General features: G+C 37.1%; 1 protein-coding gene across 2 annotated transcripts in view; it reads left to right on the forward strand.

Moving 5' to 3' along the window:
• Positions 1–26914, forward strand: part of Trim33 (tripartite motif containing 33) — a 90440-nt gene extending 63526 nt beyond the window's left edge. The window contains exons 12-20 of one of the 2 annotated variants that reach the window (XM_052729913.1): positions 6167–6299; positions 8218–8281; positions 10878–11034; positions 12122–12471; positions 14161–14284; positions 16396–16470; positions 19527–19679; positions 21122–21172; positions 21252–26914. In XM_052729913.1, coding sequence (XP_052585873.1) covers positions 6167–6299; positions 8218–8281; positions 10878–11034; positions 12122–12471; positions 14161–14284; positions 16396–16470; positions 19527–19679; positions 21122–21172; positions 21252–21464 — 1320 coding nt within the window. In that variant the 3' untranslated portion in view covers positions 21465–26914. The remainder of the gene's footprint in view (positions 1–6166; positions 6300–8217; positions 8282–10877; positions 11035–12121; positions 12472–14160; positions 14285–16395; positions 16471–19526; positions 19680–21121; positions 21173–21251) is intronic. The other variant, XM_052729914.1, reaches the window with a different exon arrangement.
• The last annotated feature ends 340 nt before the right edge of the window (positions 26915–27254 follow it).

Below are 27254 nucleotides of genomic sequence, written 5' to 3' on the forward strand. Positions count from 1 at the left end.
CATTCAGTTGATGGAGCTGCTGCCATCATAACATGGACAGTAAACATTTCTAAGAGTAAACTTCGCACTGGGCATGTGGCTAATAGTATAATATTATCTATAGCATGTACAGGGAACCAACCTACCTACTACCTTCCTTCCTTTACTTTGAAAGACAAATTCTCAATTTATAGTCCTGGCTGCCCTGGAACTCACCATGTGGACCAAGTTGGCCTCCCAACTCAGAGACCTACCTGCTTCTGCCTCCTAAGTGTTGGGATTAAAGATGTGCACCACCATGCCAGGTTGTAAAGTTCTCTTATAGCTACAAGGACTATAAAATAACAGCATAAAGTATAGTAAACACATACATCATTAGTAGTCATTTTCATTATCAAGTTTTATGTGCTGTATGTAATTGTACAAATTTTTACATAATTTGTCATGTGGCATGTTTGTTTGCATCAGCAACATCAGAGACAGGAATAATGGCTTTGTGTTGTGAATGACATCATTAAGCAACAGGAATTTAGAAGAATAGTTTAAAGCACAGTATAGTCATGTGTTCCAAAACACTGATTTAGTCTGTGGCAATCACATATATAATGATATTCTAATAAATTATGTAATGGAGCCGAAATTATGCTAAATTAAGAATTCACATAGAGACAATCCAGCATTAACATTAATCAAAGTTAATGAATATTCAAATAGCAAGTTTAATATGAAATATAGAGATGAGGTCTCAGACTTACCTATTTTGCTCAATCCAGAGAACAACTGATTTGTACTTGAACATGTAAATATACTGTGTGGTTTGGTTGTCAGCATAAAGATTTTGTTTTAGATGTGAAAAATACTATTAGTAGTGGCTTGCAGACATGAAAAGGAGATAAAAAATCCTGAAGAGATAGATGAAATGTAAATGGTGAGGAATTACTAATAATATATAGCCTTTTTCTGAAGATGTTATAATTTTGACAGATAGCTAGAAAGTAATAAAGTGAGGACTTAAAAAATTAAATTATGAGCTGGAGAGATTTCGCAGAGCTTAAGAGCACTGGCTGCTCCTCCAGGAGTCCTGAGTTCAGTTCCCAGCAACCACATGGTGACTCACAATCATCTGTGATGAGATCTGGTGCCCTCTTCTGGCCTGCAGACATACATGCAGACAGAACACTATATACATAATAAATATTTTTAACAAATAAATTATTGTGCGTGTCGGGGGTGTGTGTCTGTGTCTGGGTGTGTCTGAGCTGTGTACAGGTATGTGGAAACCAGAGGACAAGGTTGCAGAGTCAGTGCTCTTCACCCACCTTTGCATGGTTTCCAGGGATCAAATGGAGACTGTTGTTAGGCTTATACACACGTGCTTCCGCCTGCCGCGCCATCTTGGTGATCCTAAAGTGAAAAGTGTTGAAAAATACAGTTTGCTTTCATGAGAAGATGATAGGAAGCTGTAAATGGAAAACAGAATGCTTCATATTTTAATGTTTCACTTACAGTAATAGTGTATGTGATTGATTGATCATGTTTAGAACAGTATGTGTGTTGACAGAATGTAATATTTTCCTTATGATTGGTAAAATAGTTTTTATTAGGTTCAAGGTCAGAATTTCAGTATATTGAGGTTTAAAGGCAACATATATCTGGAAACACGGATCACTGTACTATAGTGCATTTTCTTCGAATATTTGGGAACTTGCCACATATTAGGCTCTAAATACTGGTTGTCTAAAGATCAAAGAGAAACAGTCTTTGACCTCAACGATTTTCTCATGTAATAAGCATATAGTTTTCTAGGCTTGTTCAAAACATGAAGTGATTCCTTCATTTGGGTGTATGTAATAATGTAGGTAGAAGAGTAGAACATTCCAAGTCTTCTCCCTGTGGAAGTCAGATTTTATAAGAGATCATCTTCAACGTGGATTTAAGGGATGAGAGTCTCAGGTATTGATGGCAGAAACTCCAGGCAGGAAGAATTACACATGCAGCTGGGCGGTGGTGGTGCACAGCCTTTAATCCCAGCACTTGGGAGGCAGAGGCAGGCAGATCTCTGAGTTCGAGGCCAGCCTGATCTACAGAGTGAGTTCCAGGAAAAGCACAAAGCTACACAGAGAAACCCTGTCTGGAAAAACAAAAACAAAAACAAAAAACAAAAAAGAATTGCACATGCAAAAAAACACCAAGGTATCAGTACTTGGTTGTAATACAGCTTGCAGTATAGTAAAGTAAGATTAGAGATTGAGGTTTCTGTTAGTTTTGTTTTTATGTTTTTTGACACAGGGATTCTTTGTGTAGCCCTGGCTGTCCTGGAATTTGATCTGTACCCCAGGCTGGCCTCAAACTCAGAGATCCACCTGCCTCTGCCTCCTAAGTGCTGGATTAAAGGTGTGCGCCACCACGCCCAACCAGCCATTCTTTAAGTTCTTAAAAGTTTGCATCTAATAGGATTTGCCTTGTAGGCTTACTAAGAAGAGTAAATAATTAATTTATTTAAGTGGTGTCTGCAATGCATATATTTAATAAATATTAGTTGTTATAACTAGCCTGCCTCCAATATTTATAAAGTAGCTTTAAGGGAAGAGCTTTAAGGGAAGAACCAAGAGATTTTATTTAAAGGGAAACATTATTTACTTGAGAAATATGTTAAGCACTTTTCTTGAGGAACAGTGGGGACAAGAGAGGCTTGCTGGCAGGAGAGTGAGTAAACATGTTTTAAATCCTACTCATGATTGTTTCTTAAAGAGGAAAGCACAAAGTCAATCTGGTAAGGTATTTAACTTCCTGGAAACCTGTAGACTGAGTAGAAATTAGGAAAGGAGTTGTTGGCAATAAATTATATGAGGTAAAAGGAACAGAATGTTGAAGCCCAATGAGGTAGAAAGGAGCTTTTGAAGAGCAAAAGTAAGGCCAGTGAGGAATGCAAAAGGAGGCAGGAATGGGAAGAAAGGAGTCTAGAGACAATAGGAAGTGGGTTTATGGGACCTTAGTAAGCTGCATACAGGAGTTTGAATTTTATCCTGTGTTCAGCAAGGGCCTTGTATTTGAAGGGCTTCATCGGAGGTGAGGAGGGGTGGGAAGAATATTCTAGCTGATTTTTTCCCCAAGTTTAGAAGGCCTCTGTAGATTTTCTAAAACTAACCCATTATAGGTGGTATTTGTTTTTAAGTTAATCAGAAAAAAAATGAAAATGCCCCATTTTTCTTGTCAGTTCCTATAGCTTTCTTCTTCTTGTTGTTTGTTTGTTTTATGGTTTTTCGAGACAGGGTTTCTCTGTGTAGCTTTGTGCCTTTCCTGGAACTCACTCTGTAGACCAGGCTGGCCTCGAACTCACAGAGATCCGCCTGGCTCTGCCTCCCGAGTGCTGGGATTAAAGGTATGTGCCACCACCGCCTGCCTTAGCTTTCTTGTTTTTAAAACTACATGATTCTTTAATTTGTTGGGCACCAGGCATGCATGTGGTGTGCATGCATCCATGCAGGCAACCATTCATAAACAAAATTATTTTAAAAATTACATTTAAAAAACATAACAGCTGTTCATTTGAAAAACCATTACTAGTCACTATGGAGATGATAACTGAAACTTAATATACTAACCATACTACTATTGGTGAGAAAGTAAAGGAATTAGATTCCTCACACACTGTTGGTAGGAGTATAAAATACAATGACCACTTGAAAAAAGAGTTTAGTTTCAGGAGAGGTCAAATATATGTACCATTGGACTAGCTCGCTTTTTTGATCATTTGCCCATTTGATGGTGCTAGAGATTTAACTGAGGTAGGGTGCCAGGCTTGGTTGGCAAGTACATTCATCCTCAATCCTACCAGCTTACACATTTTAGATTATCCGTTTCGGCTTTGCCTTTCCCAATACTGGATTAAAATCAGTCTTCATCTTTGCCAGTCTGGTAGGTAAAATGACATCATTGTGATTTAATTACATCTCCTTTCCCTTTTCCTTTACAATCACCTTCTTTTTCCTCCTTTCCTTTGTGGTTTTGAGACAGCCTCACCAAGTAACCTAGACTGGCCTCAAACTCGTGATCCTCCTGCTAAGGAGTGGGTATAAGGATTATAAGTGTGTACCATCAAGCTGGCTTGATTTTCATCTCTGAGTGTGTTCTTTGTTATGTTCATTTTATTTCTGTGAGAGGTCTGCAGTTTTCCTTTGTATGGCCTTTGCTTTTACACCACAAGTTATTTATAGAACTTAGGTAACACGCATGCAGTTATTTGGGGGTACTAATAAATAAATGTTTAATAATAAATGAATTGATGTTTTTCAAGTTAGATGGTTTTTAAATTATTTTAATTAATTTATTTATTTTGGTCTCACTGTGTCACTTTGGCTGCCATGGAAATTACTATGTGGGCCAGGCTGGTCTTGAACTTAAAGAGATCTTCTTGCTGCCTCTGCTTCCCTAACATCCAGCCCATGAGATGACTTTTAACTCTATTCATGATGATTGTATTCATGTCCACGTCTTCCTGACCTATTGACTCATTCAACTTTAGGGTCATCTATTTACCTAGATAAAAATTGTAGGTAGAAAATATTAAAGGAGTAGACTAGGGTTGTTATTTTCCCTATTTTTTTTTTTTTTTTTTTTTTATCACTCTGTCTGGGCCTGGATAGATGGCTCAGTACTAGCTGCTCTCACAGAGTACTCAAGTTTAATTTTCAGCACATACATGGTGGTTCACCACTGCCTATAACTCTAGTTCCAGAGATCCAGTGCCATCATCTGACCTCTGAAGACACACACACACGGTGTACATAATTGTAGGCAAAACACTCATGCACGATAAAATAATAATAATGAATCTTATAATAAATAAACAACAAAAGAGCTCCCTTCTTAAGTGATTATATCTAGTTAACATGAGTCGCAGTTAGGGACTCTCCTGTAGTTACAGCTTACAAATGGGTGTTTAACCAATAGCTATATCCTCAGGATAGATGGACAGAAATACTGTTACTTTTTGTTCTTTCTAATTCAGCCTTCTCACCTTCAGTCCGGCTTGTCACTGGCTTGGGATTTATTTAGGGCTTTGGGAAATTGTGATTTTTGGTTTTAAGGAGGATCCTCCCTTGTTCCATTCTTAGTTTCCAGTTCTGCATTGGTTTGTTTGCTTGTTTATCTGTTTATTTAATTCTGGTTTTTTGAGATAGGGTTTCTTTCTCTGTGTAGCCCTGACTGTCCTAGAACTATCTCTAGACCAGGCTGGCCTTGAACTCACAGAAATCCTCCTGCCTCCGCTTCCTGAGTGCTGGAATTAATGGCATGTGCCACCATTGCCTGGCATTTGTTTTATTGCTATAAAAATTAGTTCACTTTTAAGAAGAAAAGAGAGCATTCAGTTAGTACATAGTTTTGTTCTAAGCCAGAAGTAGCTTTGCATAAGGAATAATTTGACCTTTGTCTGGAGAACAGATTGGGGTGTGGGAATAAATAGAGTAAGCAAGAATATTAACAAGTAATAATAATTTGACAATTACTTAGGAGTAGTGTGGATTTTCAGATACTTTCAACAGTGTCTTTTTACTTGTGTAAATATTTTCTCAATGAAGCATCACATTCTGCAGGATAGATGGCTTATTTTAAGACAGGAAACTGATGCTTTTTGGGGGGAGCGGGGGAGAACTGTCCCAAAATTGCAACAATTTATCCCCTGACCTTATCCTACTGCCTCTGAGTATGAAATGAGTTCAGATTTCCTGCTTTTTCTTTCTTGCGTATACAGTGATGTGCTTTGGTCAGGCTGGATACTGATGTAAGAATTTGTCAGAGCTTAAGGTTTGGTTTTGGCATTTGTTTCTCTTTGTGTGAATGATTCTAATGGGACACTAAAATGGAGGAAGGGAGACTGAGGACAAAGGTACTCCAGCAATTTTGAAAGAAGAAAGTGAACTAATTGTTAGTATGTCAGAACTGTTTTTGTAGTTGGACAGGGCTTAATGGATTGTTTGTCTTAGCAGCTGGGTATCTGTTGTATAATATAAATTACAGTATCAGTAGCATTAACTTACTGTGTTCTCAGAAGAGCCTAAGGAAGCAACAGTTAGGTTGAACTTGATATTGCATAAATCTGTTATGGTAAAGTGAGAACAAACAGTGACATTAATTTATTCATCCTCAGTTTAATCAAAGCAAATTTATTTTTATCTCTTTTTAGTTGGAAGATGCTGGCTCAAGTAGTTTAGATAATCTACTGAGTAGATATATCTCAGGCAGTCATCTACCCCCACAGCCTACAAGTACCATGAATCCTTCCCCAGGACCCTCTGCGTTATCACCTGGATCTTCAGGTAAAACAAACAAGGATATTGCTTCATTGCTCTAACACCTTCAGGCCGGGGTGGAGGAGTGAAGGCTGTCTCCTGGTATCTGTATCAGGTAAAAACAGCAACAAGAGGGAGGTGTGTGGCGATCTATTGTGTGGATATGCACTGTACACACACACACTCATTCACTCACTCACGATGTGGTAGGGAGGATAGAAGACGATAAGGAATTATCTTAAGGAATTGGCTCTCTTGATTCTTTTTCTGGGTATTGGCAAGTCCAAAATCTACAGGGCATTTTTTCTAGCTGGAGACTTGGGATTATGTTACTTTGTAGTCTAGTGTCCAGAGTAAAATGCAGTAACGGACTAAAGGAAATAGTTCTAATTTTTCAAGGGCTTCAGCTGGTTAAATGAGGCTCACTTGGATTGTGGTGGATAATTTGCTTTTCTCAAGGTCTGTTGGATTTTCTTGGTTGGTTTTTCAAATATGAATACATGTATGGTGGGGTTTTTTGGTTTTTTTTGGTGTTGTTTTTGTTTTTGTTTTTCAAGACAGGGTTTCTTTGTGTATAGCCCTGGGTGTCCTGGAACTCACTTTGTTTATACCAGGCTGGCTTTGAACTTGCAGAACTCTCCCTGCCCCTGCTTCCCAAGTACTGGGATTAAAGGCGTGTATCCCCACCACCACCAGGCACATGCATATATGTTTAAATAATGTTGACAATCTTTAACTGGCTAGAATGGTACAGAGCGTACCTATGTCCTATCTTTTGACAACACTAAAGCATCCAACTCCACCTTACTCATTCTCTGGTGAGTTTGGAGTGTATTAGCTTTTTGTTGTTGTTGTTGTTGTTTTTATTTATTTATTTATTATCTATATAGAAGAGGGCGCCAGATCTCATTACAGATGGTTGTGAACCACCATGTGGTTGCTGGGAATTGAACTCAGGACCTCTGGAATAACAGTCAGTGCTCTTAATCTCTGAGCGATCTTTCCAGCCCTGTGTATTAGTTTTTTATGTCATATGTTTTATAGTGTGGATGATGAATTGAATTATGAGATTTCAACTCAAAATAGTTTTAAAGTAATGAAAAGTTGTTTAATAAAGTTGAAGAAAACTGAATGTTCAAGTTGTAATTTTAAAATAAAAAGCTTAAATTTGCCTTTAACAATTAAAGTATATGTAAAGTGTAGTTCTCTACTCATACCCCAGTTTTATTGTTCCTACTGTCATGTGGTTTCAGCTGAGACATTAAAAATTCATGGTTGGAGTAATACCAAACAGATGAACAGTCAAGCCGTTCAGGAATATACTTTTTTTTCTCCTTTTTTCTTTTGGAGTTTTTGAGCAGGGTCTCAGATTGTAGCTTAGGCTAGCCTGGTACTTTGTAGTTGAGGTAGGTGAACTCCTCCTACCTCAGGCTCTTGAGTGCTGGGATTAAAGGTGTGCCCCACTACCGCCTGGCCAAGGTACAGATTTGTACATGAAGTATATTATTAACATTTTTAAAATTGTATCATTGAGTTTTAGTAAGAATTTTTTTCGGGGTGGGGGACATTGAAAAAGGATGAATGTCTGGTTGATTTGTGCATATTGTAGTGTCAGCACTCAGATGGAGAGAGTGGATGATTGAGGGTTTAAGGCCAGTCTGGTCTATATAATGAAACGCCGTCTCAATTTTTAAAAAAGAGTTAAGGATATATAGACTATTTTATGATGTGAAGAAATGACAACTTTTTCAATCTGCTGCTTCTTGCTTATGGGTAATACTTAGAAGATGCTAAGGTCAGTCTGGATTCAGCTGGAAGAAGCTGGTCAATGCCTGCTAATCACATTCACCATCTCTGACTTTACAGCTGTCTGATTTACAAGAGTCTCTGAGTTAGGCTGTGTTGTGTGACCATTCTGATGCTCAGTCTGACTACTGTTTTTTAGGCTTATCCAATTCTCACACACCTGTGAGACCCCCTAGTACATCTAGCACTGGCAGTCGAGGCAGGTGAGTATTTTTTTTTCCTGGTATTATGTTACTTACAACTTTTTTATGAAGAAAAATTTCAAATATAGCTAATAAAAGTAAACTAATTTTCATATGCCGGGTTTCAGCAGTCAGTACATTAATTATGCCCAGTCTTCTTTCCTTTGTACTCTTTTCTATTCTTGTCTTGTCTGGATTATTTCAAACAAATCTCAGAAATTACGTCATTTTACTTGTAACTATTCAGTTTAGATCCAGTTATTAAGTTCCCAATTGATTCACATAAATGCTTTTTTTAAACAAATTACTGATTTGAACCACATTTAAATAAGTCCTATGCACTGTCATCGGCAGATCAGTTTGCACAGCATCAGTTTATTTGTAGTACAGCAGTTTACGGGCGTAGAGGTTTCTCTTGTAGACTTCTATTTCTCTCACTGTTATTTATTTGCTTCCCTTTTTGTCCGTGTGGGTAATTTAGAGCAATAGATTGCAGGCTGGGGATTGCTAGAGAGGTAACTCAGAGGTTAAGAGCTCTGTGATTCTTGTATCCATGTATCCATGTCAGTTAACTCACAGTTGCCTGTGACTCCAGCTCAAATAAGATCTACCACTTTTAGCTTTTCAAGACACCTAAGTCAGGTGTATGTGTACACACACACACACTTAAAAATAAACCTTAGAAATAAGAGATTTGGACTTAATTAGGAGGAAGCAGGAATACTTCAATTGTAATACTGTGTGCTTCCATTGGGAGCGTGTACTTTTCTTTTTGTATATGTGGTTTGTGTACATATGGGCAGTGAATGTGTGTGTAAGATGTCTTGCTCACTTCTCCACTTTTTGAGACAATCACTGTCTTGCTCACTTCTCCACTTTACTTTTTGAGACAATCACTGAACCTGAAGCTCAGATTTGGCTGGCTGGCTGTCCAGGGAGTTCCTTAAATTTGCCGTGTGTGTGTGTGTGTGTGTGTGTGTGTGTGTGTGTGTGTGTGTGTGTGTGTGTGTGTGTGTGTAGGGGGTGTTAGAAGGCAGCTTATGGGAATGACTTCTCCTTCTACCGTGCGGGCCCTGAGATCAAATTGAGGTTGTTGGGCTTCGTGGCAAGTTCCTTTACTCTTTGAAAAATGTTATTTTGATAATTATTACTTTAGAATACTTATATAAAGAAACTTTGTCAATTCTTGAGTTAAGGGGTGGCAGGATAAATTTTCTTTATTGACTTTTGTGGTGAATTGATTTCCAGTTCTCTTCAGTAGTGTCCCAGGAGTTTGACTATTATACTTTTATGATTCCACTTATTCCGATACAATTTTAATATTGTCCTAGGTATTAAGAACACTCATTACTTCTAAATTGTTCATTTTTGTCCTTTGGACTTTTCAGTGGATAGAGCTAAGAAATATGTTTTAAGATTAAACATAATAAATACAACCTTTTTACTGTTTTGTACTTTGTATAATTTAATACAGTGTGAAATTTTAACAGATATTTGAGAATTGGGGTTTTACATGTCTATATATTCTGAAAGCTGTTCCTAGTAAAAGTACTTATTTGGCTCTTTAGTACTTTAAATAACCAGTGCTTTCAAAAGAACAATAAACAGTGAAAACCTCATTCTGACTAGCTATGCTAGTGTTTTGTTTTTTTTTTTTTCAACTTTTTTTTATGTGCATTAATGTTTTGCATGCATGTATGTCTGTGTAAGGGTGTTGGATTACCTGGAACTGGAGTTAGAGACAGTTGTGGCTGCTGGGACTTGAACCCAAGTCCTCTGGAAGAGTAGTCTTTACCTGCTGAGCCATTCTCCAGCCCTAGCTATACTAGTCTTTTTACTTTGCTCAGTGGTGAATTGTTGTTGGTTGTGCTTTATAGAACCTTTAGCCATGTATCTGTACTCTCCACTTTCATTGTAGTGATTCTAAGTTTGTGTCAGGTTGTTTGCTACTTACTGTCCTTTTCTTCCTGTTCCCTCCTGAAATAATGTTTCTTTGTGAGGCTTTATTTACAACTTGTGCTGATGTTGTATTCTTTAGCTGTTTGAGACGGTCGTCCTGGAACTATTTGTATAAAGAGGCACGATCACTGACATTTTATGCTACAGGTTGAGCATCCCTAACCTGAAATTTGAAATACTCTAAAATGCAAGCGCTAGTATGATGCTCCAAGTAGAAAATTCCCTACCTAGTCTCATGTTATGATAGGTTGCAATCAAATTGCTGGGTGCACTTAAATTATTGTATGAAATTACTTTCAGGTTGTATATGTAAGAAACAGAAATGGATTTCATATTTATACTTGAGTTCCATTCCAAATCATCCCACCCTATGTATATGTAAATGTTTCAGAATAGGAAAAACATCTCAAAACTAATCTCAGGTGTTTGAAATAGGGATATTCAACTTGTGGTGGCATGGAGAAATGTAATCATTTACTAGAATCCTTAAGTGGTTCACTGTTTACTCTTAAGTATTTCAGATCATGAAGTATAATTTTAAGGTCTGGAATTTTGTCTGTTACATTCCTTTTTGAGGTAATGGTCTACTATCTTTTAATAATAGTACTTTCACTTTGCTTATGCTATACAGTCAAACGTACCTTTTGTTTCTTATTAGCTGTGGATCGTCAGGAAGAACTGCTGAGAAAAATCATAGTTTCAAATCTGACCAGGTGAAGGTCAAGCAAGAACCTGGGACTGAGGAAGAGATATGCAGCTTTTCAGGAGCTGTGAAACAAGAGAAGACAGAGGATGGCAGGAGGAGTGCCTGCATGGTAAGCTCCCCAGGATTTGACAGACCTTAGGAGGTCACTTTACTGACCTCCCATCAGAGTAGGCATATTTATTTGTCTTTAAATTTTTCTGTCTGACATAAGCTAAGTATCTCCTTTTCTGTTTGTTTTTAAGAATCAGCTATAATTAATCAGAAAGACTTGATTGCATTAAGTACTCACTTGATATTATCTTGGAATTTATATTTAATTATTGCTAATGCCATGATGCTAAATTATGTTCTATTAATGTTCTCAATGTACACATAGGATCTCAAGGCCACAGCAGAACCTTAACTATTGTGTTTTATAACCTAGGAGCTCAACACTAAGATAGTTTGTGTGAAGGAAGATTGTTGATCAAAGACTTTGTGATAGAAAGAGTTCCTTTTTGTCTTATAATAACCATTCTAAAGCTTCGTAGATGAAATAGTTTATATAATTTATAAAACAGAATGAAGGAATGTCCAAACCCATCTTCATATATTTCACAATTTGTATTCTTCCTGCCCAGTCTTTTTACTTTTCTGTCTGTTATTGGCACATAGGAATCTTAGCGTATTACTATATTCAGTGCAATGTATGGATTAAAGAGCTACAACTTAAGCTGGATGTGTATAACAATGCCATTTTTTCCACTGAAACTCTTAGTTTAGAAAGTGCCCCAGTGAAAAGGGTAGTGTGGTGAAAGATCTGTTTTACATTGCCACAGTCTTCTATCACTTGAATGATATATGTGCCAAAGGATAGTATAAAATATTTCTCAAATGCTATATAACTGATTTTAATTGGAAAAATAGTGTACTGTAGTAAGCTCTCTGTAGGAAAGGTATGATTGTTAGTTCATTTCTCAATCACTGTGTATAATGGTTTAAATTTCTGAATTACTTGAGTGAACTAATACTAGAGGGACAGAACCCTGGAAAATCATGTTATTATATGTAAGTAATTAGGTTATTTGTATTCTTTTATTTCACTAATGCTATTTAAAGAATAATTTTAGTGTATGTATATTAATATAGACATACACACACTGTATACAAGTAAGGATTAAATGATTTTTTAAAAACTTGTCTTTGTTTTCTTGTAGTTGAGCAGTCCTGAGAGTAGTTTGACACCACCTCTTTCAACTAACCTCCATCTAGAGAGTGAGCTGGATACATTAACAGGCCTGGAGAACCATGTGAAAACTGAACCTACAGATATGAATGAAAGCTGCAAACAGTCAGGACTCAGTAGCCTAGTTAATGGAAAGTCTCCAGTTCGAAACCTCATGCACAGGTCAGCAAGGATTGGAGGAGATGGCAATAGCAAAGATGACGACCCAAATGAAGACTGGTGTGCCGTCTGCCAGAATGGAGGGGATCTTTTATGCTGTGAAAAATGTCCGAAGGTCTTTCATCTTACTTGTCATGTTCCAACACTTCTCAGCTTTCCCAGGTACTGCTGAAATAACTGATTTTTTTTAGGCCTTTTATTCTCAAATCTAAATGTATAACAAAAAGTTGTTCTGGGCTTTTCTCAAAAAAGCCCATTGAAAGATGGAACAGCAGTTAATGAGGCTGAGAATATATAGCCCATTGGTTGAGCATGTGCCCCTGGGTTTAATTTCAAGCACTGAAATGGAAAGAGAAATAGCTATATAAACAGTGCCAGGATATTTTTTGGTTGTTTTTGTTTTGTTTTTTATTTGTATTACCTACCTAAATCTTATCAGATATGATTTGCTGATGATCTAGGAAGCTTTTTTCTCACATTTTTATGTCTGTGTCTGTGCACATGTGCATGCACATTTGTACATAGTGTTGTGGAACCTGTTTGGAGGTCAGAGAACAACTTAGAGTCAGTCTTTTTTTGAGACAAGGTTTCTCTGTGTAGTCCTATGGAACTCATTATATAGACCAGGCAGGCTGGCCTTGAGCTCACAAAGATCTACCTCCCTCAGCCTCCTTGGTACTCGAATAAAGGCATGTACCACCATGTCCAGCTAAGATTTTGCCAGTTTTCAAAGGCAGACACTTAGGAATATAAACTATTGACATAGATTTTGTATAAAACTCCTAGAATTAGTATTTATTTGTTCATCTACTTAGATTAGTATGCCTCTATTTATCGCTGTATATTTATATATAGACAAGGAGTAAATAAAAAGTATGAACAAATAATTTGTGAAATTTATAATTTAATAGAAATCCTAATTTAAAAAATTATTTTATCTGAATTAAAAGTGAAAGGAATATATATGCTTGTGCTTACAAAAATGTGTTTGTATATCTAGTTTTTTGAGTGATCGTGAAAAAGATTTGATTTGTTGTTGGTGTATTATTTAATACACTTCAGAACACTATAAGACATTCTCTCTACTATTTTCTTTGTATGTATGCACATTGTAGAGGGAGATGCAGGTATAGGCCAGAGGACAGCCTGGAGTGTTGTTTCTCAGATGCCTACTTGAACTACTTAAATAGCGAAGCTTGCCAGCCAGTGGGCCCCAGGGTTCCTCCACCCATCTCCCCTGTGATAGGAGTGATGGTGCCAAGTAGATCTTTGTGCTTGGAAGAAAGTAATTGACTGACAGATTGTTTTCCTGTCACAGAATTAGAACCATGGGATGCCAATATGGGGACTTGAGAGAAGTTGTCAGGTATTTTGATGCAGAAACCAATCATTGACTTGTGTCATGAACAGATTAGTGTTTAATGTAGAGATTCCATTTTATAGATTTCCAGAAGGTTATCACTTGATGTGTAATTGGGAAAAGTTTTGGAGAATTTATTGTACAGCTTAAGAGATTAAAAAATAAAGAAGTCAGCCGGGCGGTGGTGGCGCACGCCTTTAATCCCAGCACTTGGGAGGCAGAGGCAGGCGGATCTCTGTGAGTTCGAGGCCAGCCTGGTCTACAGCGCGAGATCCAGGAAAGGCGCAAAGCTACACAGAGAAATCCTGTCTCGAAAAACCAAAAAAAAAATAAATAAAATAAATAAATAAAGAAAGAAGTCGTTTTCACCCAAAAAAAAAAAAAAAAGGAAACAAAAAGAAAATAAGCTAGAGACTTATAACTAAGGACTTATCTTCTCCAGAATAGGCTTTGTTGTGATTCCTGGACTAATTGCCTTTTTCCCTGTGCAGTGGAGACTGGATATGCACATTTTGCAGAGATATTGGGAAGCCGGAAGTTGAATACGATTGTGATAATATGCAACACAGTAAGAAGGGGAAAACTGCACAGGGCTTAAGCCCTGTGGACCAAAGGGTAAGTTAAGTGTCAAAACTGACTTGTTAAAAGGGATTTTATGGTTGTCAGCCTATGTATCTTGTGCTTCCTCTCTCACCCATTCGATGCACAGTCCCCACCCTTTTGTACTGTGCACATTACTTGGTAAGTTTTGTATTGTTTGGTGTATTAAGATTTCTAAAGTCTTTATTTTTAGTTTTGGGTTCAAGACTTTTTTTAAAGGCAGTAATCTGTTGCTGTACTGCGCTGGGTGGGCTGGGATTTGCAGTAGTGCTCCTTTCTGAGTGCTGAGAATTACAAGCATGTACCATCAGGCCAGACTTCTCACTTAATGTCTTTCAACTAAAATCCTGATTTCTGATCCTCTCCCTCAAAATGATAGCAAACACCAGGCAAACAATTCCTTTCTCAGTATTCCCTATCACTAAATGGTATCATTGTTCACCTCTATTGTTGCATTAAGAAACCTATGAGCCGGGCGGTGGTGGCGCACGCCTTTAATCCCAGCACTCGGGAGGCAGAGCCAGGCGGATCTCTGTGAGTTCGAGGCCAGCCTGGGCTACCAAGTGAGTTCCAGGAAAGGCGCAAAGCTACACAGAGAAACCCTGTCTCGAAAAACCAAAAAAAAAAAAAAGAAACCTATGAGATGAAAAGTCAAACATGAGTGTAATGCCATTTTCTTTTAGCTCCCCATCATTATCATTTTATCACATTCGTAATTTCTTTTTTTTAAAGATTTACTTATTTATTATGTATACAATGTTCTGCCTGACAGAAGAGGGTGCCAGATCTCATTACAAATGGTTGTGAGCGCCATGTGGTTGCTGGGAATTGAACTCAGGACCTTTGGAAGAACAGCCAGTGCTCTTAACCGCTGAGCCATCTCTCCAGCCCCCACATTCGTAATTTCTTATGTGGACTGTTTTGATAATTTTGTGATGATTTTCTTATTTCTTCTCTTACCCTTTTAGTCTGTTTTTCTATATTTAAGCAGTGTTCTTCCTCTTTTTAAAAAAATGTAAATAAATTTATCACTTCATTGTTTACAATTCTTTTAACAGGACTTTTTTCTTTTCTGTCTCTTTCAATTTTATTTTTTATGTGCATTAGTGTTTTGCCATGGTTTTCAGGTCCCCTGGAACTGGAGTTACACACAGTTACAATCTGCCATGTGGTTGCTGGGAATTGAACCTGGGTCCGCAATCATTGCTCTTAACTGCTGAGTCATCCTTCCAGTCCCTACAGTTCTTTAATAGCATCCCATGTTAAAAATGAAACTCAAAATCTTCTGTCCCACCAGCAACTCCCAAATGCCAAGCAGCTGCTTCCCAAATTACCACACAGAGGCTTTTATTAATTATAAATGCTCGACTGGTAGCTCAGGCTTATTATTAACTAGCTCTTACACTTAAATTAACCCATAATTCTTATCTGTGTTTAGACACAGGCTTGGTATCTTTTCTCAGTATGGCATTCTCATCTTGCCTCCTTTGTATTTGGCTGGCGACTCCTGACTCCATCCTTTCTCTAACCAGTACTCTTAGTTTGGTCGCACTCTCCATTCTTCCTGCCTGTCTGAACTTACTCCAGTGACAGATCTTTACAGTGTACAAGAGGACTATTCCACAGTAGACTCAGGCAGTAGAGGCAAGAGAGTGGCTACAAGTTTTAGGCCAAGTCTGATCTATATAGAAGTTCTAACCAGCCAGAGCTATATAGTAAAACTGCATCTCAAGAAGTATAAAAGAAAGAGTGAAAAGAGAAGTTGGATTTTTTTAATTGCATTGGAGAGGTAATTTTTGAACCTGCATGGAGTCATTGAAAAACAGAGGAATACTTGTTTTTGCCTGCCTTTACTCATTTACTGTAAGTTGTTTTTATGACTCATATTTCTGTAAACAAGAATTAATAATAGATAAATTACCTTAGTTCTATTAGAATAAAAGTATACTTAATTGAAGTAGAATAGAACATAGTTTTAAAATTTAATGGAAAGTAAAATTATTTTGTTTGATATCTATTATGTAGAAGGCACTGTTCAGTTTGTTGTTATAATACTTTATTGTTATATTCTCCAAAATATCTTATCGGAGAAAAAAAATTGTCTCTTTTTTTCTTTTGGGGGCCAGAAATGTGAACGTCTCCTGCTTTACCTCTATTGCCATGAATTAAGTATTGAATTCCAGGAGCCCGTTCCTGTTTCGGTGAGTTGCATGCCTTAGTATTACCCTGATAAAGAAATCTAATACTTAAAGAGTGTGGGCTGTGGCTTAGATGGGGCTTCTTCAGTGAGTTGCTTAACTATTCTATGACTCAGTATGTTCTGATAACTTCCTCCCCATCTTTTAGAACTTAATTGATAAGTTGTGAATATTTCTAGGGTATAGTTGGATGTTTTGATCTATATAAACTGAAAGATTTAATCAGATTAACATGCTCATCAACACCTTAACTTTTTTGTGATGAGAATGGAATGTCAAATCTTTAAAGAATTTTGAAATATGCAATGTATCATTAAATGTGATTTACATCTTAGTAAGGCAGTAGATCAATAGAACTTTTACACCAGTCTAACTGAAGTTTTATATTCTTTGGACAATGTCTTCTTTTCTTACCTTGTCTCTCACTTCAGACTCTAAATCACCTTTTTCTTTTTTTGTGGTGGGGGTAGGAGTGGGTTGAGACTGGTTCTCCTAGAGCTCACAGAGATCTGACTTTCTCTGCTTCCCTACTGCTGGGATAAATGTTCTGTAAACACCTTTTAAAAAATAAAGTACTAACTATTATTCTCTTAAATTTATTTGCATGTATTTGGATATTTTGTCTCCATGTATATTTGTGCATTGTGGGCATGCCTGGTGCTTGGGGAAGCTAGAAGAGGCATGGATACCTTAGGACTGTAGTTAGCAATAACTGTAAGCTGTCGTGAGTGCTGGGAATGGAGCTCAGGTCCTCTGGAAGAGTAGCCAGTGTTCTTAACTGCTGAGCCATCTCTCCAGCTCCTAAAATACTGTTTTTACAATTTAAAAAATTTATGTGTATGAGCTCCACTGGCCTCTGCCTCCTGAGTGCTGGGATTAAAGATGTATGCCACTACTATTCTTAACTTCATTGAGATATTCAGAAGATTATATAAAATAATCAGTGTAAAATGTGTATATAAATAGAGTATAACTTTGCTAAGGGTCTGTTCTTTAATTAGCATGTATGTGTGTTAGTTAGGAAATTGAACCTGGGCTTCTTGTTAGTCAAGTGTTCCATGACTGAGTTATACCCTCATTCCAAATCAGAAACTTTATTAGAGCTAAATGGATGTATGATTCATTTGTTAAAATTACCTTTGTTGCCAGGCATGGTGTTGCTAGTACTTGGGTAGCTAGGGTAGGAAGATAGCAGTTTGGAGGACAGCTTGGGTTTATGCAAGGCACTGTATCCTGTCTTTTTTTTAAATAAAATAAAAAAATTGTGTGTATATGTTTCTCTGATAGAAACTGTTATTTCTACATTCTCCGTTTAAGATTGACATAAGGGAAATAGTTTTAATGAGAAGAACATTGAACCGGGGCAAAAGCTTGTTCTTTTAGTTCTTTCCTCTCCTCTCCTCTCCTCTCTATTTTTCTTTTCTCTACAGGATTCTGCCTGTAACTCTAGAGAGCTACATTACAAGTGTGAACTACCACATCCCGTGTCAGCTAACTTTGTAACTGAGAACACAGTGTGCTTTGCTGCCTTTCGTTTCTAATTGTATAGTAGAAATGTGAAATTATTTGAGTTCATCTCTGCTCTTCCAGTGTTGCTGATAGAGAAAACAAATCTATAAATGTTAGTTGAATAAAAGTGTATGGAAGAATTTTTCACAATGGCTTTGCCATTTGAAAATCCTCTTAATGTATATAGTTAAGATTGAGAAAAGACACCTAGGAGACTGCGTGTTAGTGGTTTTTTTGTTGATTATACTGGAGACTTGGAATAAAGGCTTTAAAATACTACAATAAAGGTGTTGGTGGCGCATGCCTTTAATCCCAGCACTCAGGAGGCAGAGGCAGGCAGATCTCTGTGAGTTCGAGGCCAGCCTGGTCTACGGAGCGAGATCCAGGAACGGCACAAAACTACACAGAGAAACCCTGTCTCAAAAAACCAAAAAAATAAAAAATAAAATAAACTACTACAATAAAAAAGGGCTAGAAGTTCTCTCTGCCTGATTAGTATAATACAATGTGCTGTGTGCACGTGTTAGCTATTTGTTGTTGAATGTGAACATGTTAACAGAGTATTGAATGGTTGTTGACCTATTTACTGAGTAGGCTAAGAAATGAATTTTAAAAGCACAAAAGATTAAACAAATGGAAAGTACTAGTACAAGTACTAGTCATTGATTCTAGAAAGCCTTTTTATTTTAAGTTCAGGTTGTTCACAATAGAAAAGAATTCCTAATGTTTTCTTTTCATGGCGTATTCAGTTAGCTTCTAGCTTAATATGGTAGTGCTACCATTGTGGTAGATACACGGGAGGCTGACAGGAGGCCAGCTTGAGCTGCATATTAGACTGTTTTCTTAAAACTAGTCCAAACCCTCCAGCCCCTTACTGTGTTCACTTAGATCTTAAGGGTAGAAAACTTGTGGCCAAAGGTGGAGTCAGAACACTAAATGCAAACTTTTCCTCCAGCGTTGCCAAGATTGCTGTGTGAGGTGATGTTTTTTTTTTCTACAACACTGTGCTTTAACTATACATTAATAGACTTTAAAATTGGTTTTCTTTCGGGACTGGAGAGATGACTCAGCGGTTAAGAGCATTCACTGCTCTTCCAGAGAACCTGGGTTCAATTCCCAGCATCCACATGGCAGCTAACAACTGTCTGTAACTACAAGATCTAACACCCTCACACAGGCATGCATACATTAAATAAAAATAAATTATTTAAAAAATTTTTTTTTCTTTCTCCTTTAAAAATGTTTTATAAGAGCTCTTAGAGTCATCAAGTACCAAAATGAGCTGGATATAGCTCTTAAGTTTTGAGGGAGGCAATTTCTGCTGGTTGCTTTTTTCCATTCATGCTTATTAATGATAAGACTTCGGAACTTCTAGTAGCCATGGAAACCAGCACATATTTTACAGTAGGATTTGGTATTCAAGATACAGTTGGGACAGAAAGTTGGAAATATATTTGTTGTACCTCAAATATAATTAATATGCTGTACATTTTCAAATTAAATAGTTTGATATTTTGGAGAATTCTGACCTGCCATGATTTATTTTTCAGATACCGAACTACTATAAAATTATAAAGAAACCAATGGATTTATCGACGGTGAAAAAGAAGCTTCAGAAAAAACATTCCCAGCATTACCAAATTCCAGATGATTTTGTGGCTGATGTCCGTTTGATCTTCAAGAACTGTGAAAGGTTTAATGAAGTATGTTAGCTTCCAACCTATAGAGTATTGGGTTGTTAGTTCTCCTTTGCTTGGTTTTTTGTTCTTGGTTTTTTTCCTGATGAATTACCTAATTTGGTTTTTTTTATTTGGTTGGTTGGTTGTTTTTCTTTGTTTTTTGTTTGTTTGTTTTTGTTTTATTTTATAAAAAGCAAAATTTCATTCTATAAAAGTGAAATCTGATTGTATTCTCAGCTCCAGAGACGAAAGTTTATTATTTATAATTTGGAGTATATTCTTAAATATAAGACACTAAGCGTGTTCTTGAATATCTTTTCCTAAGGGAGTTGTGGTTGAATATAGGAAGTTGTCTGAAGTAATTTGGTGGGATATGATTGTGTATGCCCACATTTGGGGCACTTACAGGAAAGCTAACAGTGCCCCTGTTTAGTTCCGTCATTGTCCACGTTAACATAGAGTGTTAAGACTAAACTGAAGGCCCATTGACTAGTAGTCCCTATATGTAATGGTGAGGGTTTGATTTCTGCATTGAGACTTTTGTTAACTTTATCTATTTCTTGTAGGCTAAAGATATATTACCCATACTTAAGGGGAAAAAAAATGTGACAGATAATCTGTGTCAGGGGAATTACTCTTTGCTATCTTTGGAATAAAGTCGTTTGTTTTTGTGGAAGATTTTCATTATAGAAGACAGTGGTCTTGGATGAGAATTCAAATCTACCGACAGCTGTCTCTAGAGGCATCTAAGTGGTGCTTTAATACTCAAACCCAAATCCCTATGATTTTGCCACAGAATAAATCAGTAAAATCTTACTTCAAATTTATAAGCTATAAAATCCAGATTTTTTTAAAGATATTTTATTTTCTAATGGATATGCTATTGTATACTATCATTGGCAAAAAAACATGTTCTGTTCTTGTTTTGTTAAGGGTTAATTTGTATGTAGGCCAGGCATGATGGCACATGTCTTTAATCCTAGCACTTGGGGAGGCAGAGGCCGGGAGATCTTTGCTAGTTCTAGGACAGCCAGGGCTGTGTAGGGAGACCCTGGCTCAAAAACAAAACGGAAAGGAAAATTTACTTGTGATTAATGTATTGCCATAAAGAGAATTCTGATTATCTTATGGAAAGTTTGATCTTTTTTTACAATAGCATTTCTTTTATTATTTGTTTCACAAATATTTTTCTCTGAGTAGATTGATGTCTTCAGACCTGTTCCTACTAAGATTGACCTCAATAATTTGGAATGAGACTGTTATTGAGGCTTCAAATTAACTTTATTAACAATTTTGTAAAGAAAGTGGTTCCATGTTCTATAGAATTTTAGGTAGCACTTAATCTGGTTTTAGCAATTTGTTCTCCCTAGTATGGCTGACTTTCGTCACCAATCCTATACAGTTTCTTAACTTTAGAAAGGATTATAATTTCCCTTTTTTTTTTTTGACTCTGGTATCCTTTTTAGATGATGAAAGTTGTTCAAGTTTATGCAGACACACAAGAGATTAATTTGAAGGTAAGCTTTTCAGACCATGCACACTTGGTGAAGGAATATGCATTATCAATAGGTGAATATTCCTATCTTTTGCTTGCAGGCTGATTCAGAAGTAGCTCAGGCAGGGAAAGCAGTTGCATTGTACTTTGAAGATAAACTCTCAGAGATCTACTCAGACAGGACCTTCGCTCCTTTGCCAGAGTTTGAGCAGGAAGAGGATGATGGTGACGTAACAGAAGACTCTGATGAAGACTTTATACAGCCTCGCAGAAAGCGCCTAAAGTCAGATGAGAGACCGGTGCATATAAAGTAAAGTGACGTGGACTGAAATCAGTCTTTTTTAAAAAGAAAGAAATAACAGAAGAAGGAAACAAAACAAAATGCCCTTTTATTTAAGAGTTACTGGAATATCCTGTGTACAGTGGGTACCTCCTTAAGAAGCTGGTAGCTTTCATACAGTATTAGATTGAAATAATGGACACAGAAAACATTCTTGTCACGAAATGGGGAGAGAATGCTGCAACTTTACGAACAAAGTCAGAAGTGAAGGAGAGTGAGGATTTGTTACAAATGAAGATGGTTTTCTGGCTATTAGGAACTTAAATGATCATGTGCGCTAATTGGTGCAGGATACTGAGTCAAGCCTACGAGGCTTATGTTGCATCATGTGTCTCTGCTGGAGCACACAGTTACTCAAACAACTTACAAGCCTCCCCCTACACAGACACAAATGGGTTGTTTTCTGGTTAAAAATCGAGTAAGATTCCACTTGAATGGCACTAAAGGTGCATTGAATCATGCCACTGTATTTTCTCTCATTTGGATCTATTGGGCCTTAGTTTTGAAATTGGTTTAAAGAACCCAATCAATGGTAGTTTTATTTTCTACTTAGATGTAGGATCTATAAGAACATAACCATTGATCATCTGGTCAACTTCAGTGGTGTACTGAAATGAATATGATAAAACTTCAGTAGTGGATCATACAGATTTATGGACATCATTTCCAGAAAATCCTTCTAAACAATTACACGTACTGGTCAAATCATCCGATCATACAGTTACTCCCTCAAAAGGCAGAACATTTATTTCAGAATTTTCTGTACATGTAAATTAGATTGAGAAGGTGACAACTGACTCTCACCCAGTCTTTCTTTGTACCAGTTTCCAGTAGACCACTATTGGTAAACAGAAATCTGTCAGCTACCAAATGTGTACAATTTTCTGTATTTCACTTTGTCTTATTTGTAAATAGTGAGCTCAGACTTCTGGCAGATCAGCAACATTTGCTGAGCCTGTTTTTTAAGCTAATGTGTATTCTTACTAATGTTCCTATCAAGAATGGATTTGTAATATATGCTGTCTATTTCTAATGTTCACATTCATATTTTGAGGTTCTATCTTATTTTAATAGAGAACAGACTTCTCAAAAAAAATCTTCAGAAGCAGCTTATTATTGAAATATCAAAATATTGAAATAAACCCGGTGGGGTTAGATTACTCATCTGTCCACCAAGTGGGACATGTGCATGGACTGGGGGCTTTAAATGACTTCGAAGAGACCTGTAAGTAAATCCTGAAAACGAGCCAATCCCCACTTGAATGGTAATTGGAATAAACCCAACTTGATTTACTGCCTGAGGACAGGAGTAGTACCTGAAGCAGATAGACCATCTTGATCTGGTGTATTTTTCTCCTCTTCGTTGTGATGCTCAAATCAAGTGTGCTCTAGACTGTGTGCGCATCTCCGTTGGATTAAAAGTCGTAGTCCTACTTTTGTATGGACACAGTAGAATTATAAAGTGACCAAAGTAGAATCAACATCAGAAATGTTTCAGGTGTCAGCAGATATGTGGCAAATCATTTGCCTCTTAAAAAAATCAGTTTAAGCAGTTCAGACTGTAGACTTCCTCAGAAAACTATTTGACATAATTGTCGAAGAAGTGAATATTTTTAGTGTGCATTGAATCAAATAAAGTGCTCTAAAGAAATTATTGTACAGATTCTTTTGGGTTTTTCTTTTTTTAACAAGGGATGTGGGTAAAGAGGAGTATGATTTAGGTCTTCTCATACTGCACTTAAACAATATTGATCTTATTATTGCTTCATCTCCTGGCTTCCTTCTAGCTTCTCTTTCCTTATAAATTAAGCTTCATTAAAAAAAAAATGCTCCAAACTGTCTTATTTTATTGAAGTTTCAAGTTCTGTTTTATATGAGGGGAAGAAAATTTATTTTTAACATGTTCTTTTTATATCTATTTCTCTTTTCTTTAATACCCATGATTCTAGTTTGTAAGTAGATGTATATCTAAGGGTACATTTGTCAAGTGGGGAGTAAGGGTTAGCTTCATTTTGTGAAGCTTCTGAGCTAGTATTTTATATTTGTTTCTCATATTAATCCTTTACAATTTAGTAATAAGTTGTAAATGAGCTCTGTCAAGTGGGGCAAACTCAGATTTTTAAGCAAATGTTTCTCAATATTTGATTCCCTGAGAGAGAATATTTCCTAAAATCATTCTCATGTTACTTGGGGTTTTTGTTTTCCCTTTGTTTCTTTTAATTTAAGACCATCAATTTAGAAGCTTCTTTATGGTCAGTGTATAATTGGCTCCATTTCTATTAGCAAAGATACCCCTATTGCTGAGGAATAATTTTAATTGCTATCAACAAGCCTCTCTTAAGTGATTATTCACTTTAACTTTCATAAAGCCCTTTTTTGCACATTAATTATTTCATTTCCAGGCTGTTCAGCTTTAACATAAGTATGGTTAAAAAGTATACAAACTTAAATTCTTACTCAAGTTATCTCCCGTTTCCCTGTTTATATTTTTAAAAGACAGATGCAGAGTGTCTTTTAAGTCCTGGATGCAGATGTGATAACTCTGATGTTTGCATTCCTTGCTGGAGCCTCTGTCTCAGATATGGAGAAGAGTCCACATGATGATTCCTTTAAGTCCTTCAAAGTTCTTGATGGACTTTGGGTTATTTTTCCCATTAGAGAACTAGGGATAAATGTTCCTCAACCTGTTCTGCTGGCCTTAATTTACCTATCTCAACACTTGACTCCACTGCTTGACTGAGCTAATGAGCTGCTTTATCAGGTCTGGTGTGTGAGGGCTCTAGACGTCTGGTTATATTGTGAACCTTGCTTTACATGCAAACACCAAACAGTTAGCACAGAGCTATGGTAAAGCATTAGATCCCCTGCTGAAATTGCCCCCTTTGGAATCAACAGGTTGTGGGGTTTTTGCCCCCCCCCCCACTTTTGTTTCTTACAAATCTTAGATTATTAAAAGTCAGTCCTCATTCTTTCTTATAACAGGTTTTGAGATTTTTTTTTTTTTAGTTAATCCAAAGACAGTGCTTTAAAGTGTGCAAATTATAGATTTATCAATTACCTCAGCAGGTATCCTGCCATGTATTTATTAGTGAGTAGTGTTAGTAAGCCAACAGATTCTGAGGTCTTCCAACTATGCCCTTGGGTTGTGGCTTACCACATGTTATTAAACAGTTTGTTCTATTCAAAATGGGGAGTCAATGCTGTAGTCCCCCCCCCCTTAGCCTCTACATCTGGTACCCAGCCTCTTTCACGTACAGCACATAAAGTACAAAAATTCCGTTTCTTGTAGCCAGCATTGGATTGGATCAGTAAATAGGTTTGTTAATAAAAATTTAAGAAAAAAGCCTACCCACCCTATCTCCCTCAATTAAAACAATTTCTTTGGGCTGGAGAGGTGGTTCATAGGTGAAAAGCATCTGTTCCACAAGCATGAGGGTCTGGGTTTGGATCTCCAGCACCTGTAGAAAGGTGGGCACAGTAGAGCCCAGTGCTCATACAGTAGATGGGAGGGAGGCAGAGGTGGCGTCTCCAAAAGCCCAATGGCCAGATAGCCTGGCATGTTCAATGCTGAGTTCCTCTCAAAGATGGGAGGTGTAGACTAACACCTGAAGTTGTTGTCGTCTGACTTCCACATGTGCACTCCAGCACACCCTCACACACAACCTGTGAGCATACACACCTCCACACACGTCCTCACACACAACCGGCGAGCATACACACCTCCACACATCCTCACACATAACCGGCGAGCATACACACCTCCACACACGTCCTCACACACAACCGGCGAGCATACACACCTCCACACATCCTCACACATAACCGGCGAGCATACACACCTCCACACACGTCCTCACACACAACCGGCGAGCATACACACCTCCACACACGTCCTCACACACAACCTGTGAGCATACACACCACACACGTCCTCACACACAACCGGTGAGCATACACACCCTCACATACACCCTCACACACAACCTGTGAGCATACACACTTCCACATACCCTCACATGATATGCAAGCATACACACTGTCACACATGCACTCTAGCACATACACCCTCACACACAACATGTGAGTGTATACACCTCCACACATGCCCCCAAACACAATATTTAAACGTACACACCATTTTTGCCTCTTTACTAGTTATCTGCTGAAGGTGATTGAGATTTTCAAGGTGTATTGCAGTTGGATTGTACGCCTGACCTGGATTAACTTACTTCTTCCAGTTAATGCTTCCTTGATAAAGCAATAACGCTGCTTTGAGTCTGTTGCCTAATAGCATGTCATAACCCTCTCCTGGATGGTGATTTTTTAGGAAAGTTTGTATGCATATCACCCAATCTATCTTTTAAAAAATTAAGAAATTTAAATGTATGCTGGAAGTAATGACAATATATTGTGGCATTTTATTTTAAAAAAATTGGGGAAAGTTGCATATTTTTTTAAAAGTAGCTGTTTGAGTAAAAAAAAAACTGAAGGTACTTTTTTAAGAAAAAAAAAATTTATATGCCACAGTTTACATAGACATTTCCAAATGTCAGCATTTACTCTTGGGTATAATGGCTTCTTTACTTGGCTAAATGCATGTTTTACTTGATCAGAAGATCTCTCCCATCTTAGTTACTTCTGTTTCCTTACGTGATCCTTTATATATTTTTATTGTATCTAGAAGCTAAATTATCTTCAAAAGTAAGTTGGGTATATTTGTTAAACTACAGAATGTATAGAATCAAGGTTAGCCCTTTTCTAGCAAGTGTTATTTAAAAACTGAAAGTGATACTGTGTTACATTCAACGAATTCCTATGAAGGCACCAAAATGATTTTTTAAGTGCCACAATACTCCACTCAATTGTGGCCTAAATTTCATTCTTAAGAATGAAATGCTTGTCTGCTCCTCATCTGAGAAATGTAGGCATTTACTATGGTTTAAAGCAGCAAACCATGGATGTAAGCCTATAACACAAAGTGTGTGCGTTTGGAAAGCCTGTTAATTTCTGCGTAGACATGCACACACAAAAGGGTCAAAGTCACAGCCTTACTAGTTCCTTCCTCCCAGTATTTCAACTGGTCTCCCCTCATTACTACTACTATTTTTGCACATAGTTAACTATCCTTCAGAATGATTCTTTAAAAGTGCTGTTTCTGTGGTATTGTATTCTCTAAATGATCATATTTAATTTTTTAAACAAGGTTACAATTTCTAATTGTTCTGTTCCTGTATTTTTTGCTGCTGTGTAATAAAAGCAAGTTTTTTCTTTTCATGGTTATTTAATACATTAGCTGCCTGTAAATAATTCTTGTTACAATGCTCTGGAATGTGTTGTAGAGGTTGTATTAGATTAGTTTGAAGCCTTGTTTAAAAAAACACATTGTTTTGGTTATTTCTATTAAATTAGAAAATTGCAAAAGTTTTCAAATGAATTTCCTTTCTTTTTGAGACTTAATTGCAATTCATTAAAGTTTATGCTCTGCTAGACACTGGAGATACTTAAAAGATAAAATAGAGCCCCTCCTTTCCACTGTAAGGTTTGAGGTTGTTAGAATAATGGTATTGCTATCAGGATTGGCGCACAAGACCTATGAGCGAAGCACGGCATAAGTAGTTTTCAAGAAGCAGAGAGATGGTGGTGGTGATGTTTTGGCAAGAGATAAGGATAAATTGGGTTTAGTCATAAGGAAGCCATAGACAGCTCTGCATGAGCTGTTCAAAATTGAGTGGCATGAACTCTGCTGGCAAAGTGAATAAGGTGG

This window comes from Peromyscus californicus, unplaced genomic scaffold, assembly GCF_007827085.1.
Source record: "Peromyscus californicus insignis strain IS unplaced genomic scaffold, ASM782708v3 Scaffold_9__1_contigs__length_137607984, whole genome shotgun sequence".
In the NCBI taxonomy this organism is placed as follows: domain Eukaryota; kingdom Metazoa; phylum Chordata; class Mammalia; order Rodentia; family Cricetidae; genus Peromyscus; species Peromyscus californicus.